At 42.9% G+C, this 2,798-nt stretch overlaps 1 protein-coding gene across 1 annotated transcript; it reads left to right on the top strand.

Moving 5' to 3' along the window:
* Positions 1 to 202: 202 nt before the first annotated feature.
* Positions 203 to 2,353, top strand: LOC133024335 (E3 ubiquitin-protein ligase TRIM39-like). Its single transcript, XM_061091404.1, has 2 exons — positions 203 to 265; positions 349 to 2,353. Exon 2 carries the CDS (start codon positions 351 to 353, stop codon positions 1,989 to 1,991), a length of 1,641 nt encoding a protein of 546 aa, XP_060947387.1. The 5' UTR covers positions 203 to 265; positions 349 to 350; the 3' UTR covers positions 1,992 to 2,353.
* Positions 2,354 to 2,798: the final 445 nt, after the last annotated feature.

The following is a 2,798-nucleotide window of genomic DNA, read 5'->3' as shown; positions in this document are numbered from 1 at the left end:
TTATATTATTTTAGACATATTTTTCTTATTTTAGATATTTTTCATGATATTCAATAGTAATATGGAAATGTGTTGAAATATCAAAGAGAACCGTAGTTCCCAATGTGACCAGAGTGGAAAGAGTTAAACGTAACCAGGAAGTGGAGCAGAGCAGCAGGGGAGGGGCCATCACCAGCGTCATCGTGCTGAAATGAAACTCAACGAGGGAAGTCACAGTTTGCTCGTCACTTCAAGCTGCTGCTTCTAAAACTCTCAAACTTCACAGGTAAATTTAAACCTTCCATTAAATCTATAACAGATTATTCAGCACAGATATGAGTTATAACTGCCTCCCATGTTTTTGTCCAGATATGGCTTCAGCCAGCTCTCTGCTGTCAGAGGAGAGGTTACTGTGTTCCATCTGTCTGGACGTGTTCACAGACCCAGTCTCGTTGTCGTGTGGACACAACTTCTGCAGCTCATGTCTCCACACGTACTGGGACAGCGGAGACACTTGCCAGTGTCCCATGTGCAAACGGGAATTCTCCACAAGACCTGAACTTCAAGTCAACACTTTCATCTCAGAGTTAGCTGATGAGTTTAAGAAGTTGGTTCAAGTCAAAGCCTCGACTCCAGGCCCACAGCTTTCTGCTGTTGACGTTCTCTGTGACTTCTGCTCTGAGATAAAAGAAAAGGCCGTTAAATCTTGCCTGACGTGTTTGTTTTCTTTCTGTGAGTCACACCTGGAGCCGCACCGGAGAGTTGCTCGGCTCAAAGGTCACACATTATCAGAGCCAGTGAAGAATCTCGACGACAGGATGTGCGAGACACACAACAAGATGACCGAGCTGTACTGCTTGAAGGAGCAGGCCTTCATTTGCTTCCTGTGTTTGAAAGCTGATCACAAGGGTCACAACGCCGTCCCCCTGGAGGAGCAATATGAAAAAGTGGCGGCAACAAAAGACGAGGCACAGGCAAACATGCAGAAGTTGATACAGACACGGATTGAGAAGATAGCAGAGGTTGAAAAATTACTCGATGTCAGCCGGGTAGATTCTGAAAAGGAGGAACAAGCCGCCGTGCAGGTGTTCACAGAGTTGATCCAGTCCATTCAGGCGAGCCAGGCCGAGCTCGTTGAGGCGATCCAGCAGAGGCACAGAGGAATAAAGCAAAAGGGTGAAGAGTTTCTCAAAGAACTGAGGAGGGAAGTGACTGAGCTCAAGAGCCGAAGCAGTCAGCTGGAACATCTGTCACAGTCACAGGATCACTATCATTTCCTCCAGAGCTTCCCCACCTTGTCCAAACCTCCACACGAGAGCTGTCCCGACACAGACCTCGACCCTGACCTGTCTTTCCAGGCAACACGAGGTCACCTGACTCGGCTGAAACAGAGAGTCGAGGAAATAATGGAAGAGATTCCTGAGATCAGAATGAAAAGAATTAAAAGAATGAGAGAGCACGCGGTCGACTTGACCCTTGACCCTGACACTGCAAATTACTCACTTGTCATAAGCGAAGACGGAAAACAAGTTACAGTAGACGACAACATTGAAAAGGACAAAGTTAAAGACAATCCAAAGAGATTTGATACATATTGTGAGGTTTTGGCAAAAGAGGGATTCACGACAGGGAAGTTTTACTTTGAGGTGCAGGTGAAAGGAAAGATACGTTGGTTCGTTGGCGTGGTCAGGGAGTCGGTGGATAGAAAGAACGAGAGAGTTCTGTCAGTTGAAAATGGATTTTGGTGCATTAGATTGGTTGAGGGCAAATATCAAACAAATGCAGACTCAGAACCTATAATATTGAAAGAAGAGCTTCAGAAGGTGGGCGTCTTTGTAGACTACAACAAAGGTGAGGTGTCTTTTTACAATGCAGACTCTAAATCACACATCTGTTGTATCACAGGCTGCTGCTTTACAGAGAAACTTTATCCGTACTTCTGCCCTGATCCAAATTATAATGGAACAAACTCCGCCCCTCTCGTCATTACACCTGTACCTCAAACTCACTAGTCCATCCGTCCCATTCTGGAGAACGTGAAACCCATGAAAGTCAAGTGGGAATTTCTTTAAATTCGGTACAAACATTCACTTTGAATCCAGGATGAACTGGTTAGAATCTGGTAGCCAAAGGTCAAAGGTCATGGTGGCCTCACAGAACAACAAATGAGAAAATGTTGATTATTTATCATTTTGAATCAAAGATCTATTGATGAATTACATAGGTCAAAGGTCACAGGGACCCCATATAAATCTGGAAAAAATGTATGGACACAGTGCATGTTTCTAGTTATTGCTACTGTCTGATCCTTTTATATAAGAATGGTAAAGTTTACTGTCATAATGTGGTGTTGGTTTTAATTCAAGTATTTTATCGAGTGTTTCAATCGTTGAAATATTTACATAATAAACTGAATATATACAGACTCTGTTGTGTCATTCTTTCATGTCACAGCTCAGCTGGATTTATATATTAAAGACTCCTTTACCAGTTCCTCTACACATCACACTACTCGTAGGATTACAGTCCGAGGTTCCAGTGTTTGGAGCAGATCACAGGTTCAGTATTTTGCACTGAGATAAATGTTAAGGGGCCTAAACTACATCTTATTACAAGAGATCTGTCTCAGTGATGATTGGAAAATTTGCTAAACTGTAAACGTTTTTAATTCATTTTTATAAATAATAAACTTTATTTCTGCAGATGTCTACTGTTAACACTTGTAGACACACTGGGCTGTATACAATCTCAAATATCATGTTGTCTTTAGACAGAACTGACTCCTCTGGTCTGAGCTGGAGACATGCCGTGTTTTCCTG

This window comes from Limanda limanda, chromosome 18, assembly GCF_963576545.1.
Source record: "Limanda limanda chromosome 18, fLimLim1.1, whole genome shotgun sequence".
Classification (NCBI taxonomy): Eukaryota; Metazoa; Chordata; class Actinopteri; order Pleuronectiformes; family Pleuronectidae; genus Limanda; species Limanda limanda.
This window is presented reverse-complemented; position numbering and strand designations above follow the sequence as displayed.

Bases quoted from the DNA above. Each gene is read 5' to 3' on its own strand.
- LOC133024335 (XM_061091404.1), top strand. From the start codon at position 351: ATGGCTTCAGCCAGCTCTCTGCTGTCAGAGGAGAGGTTACTGTGTTCC.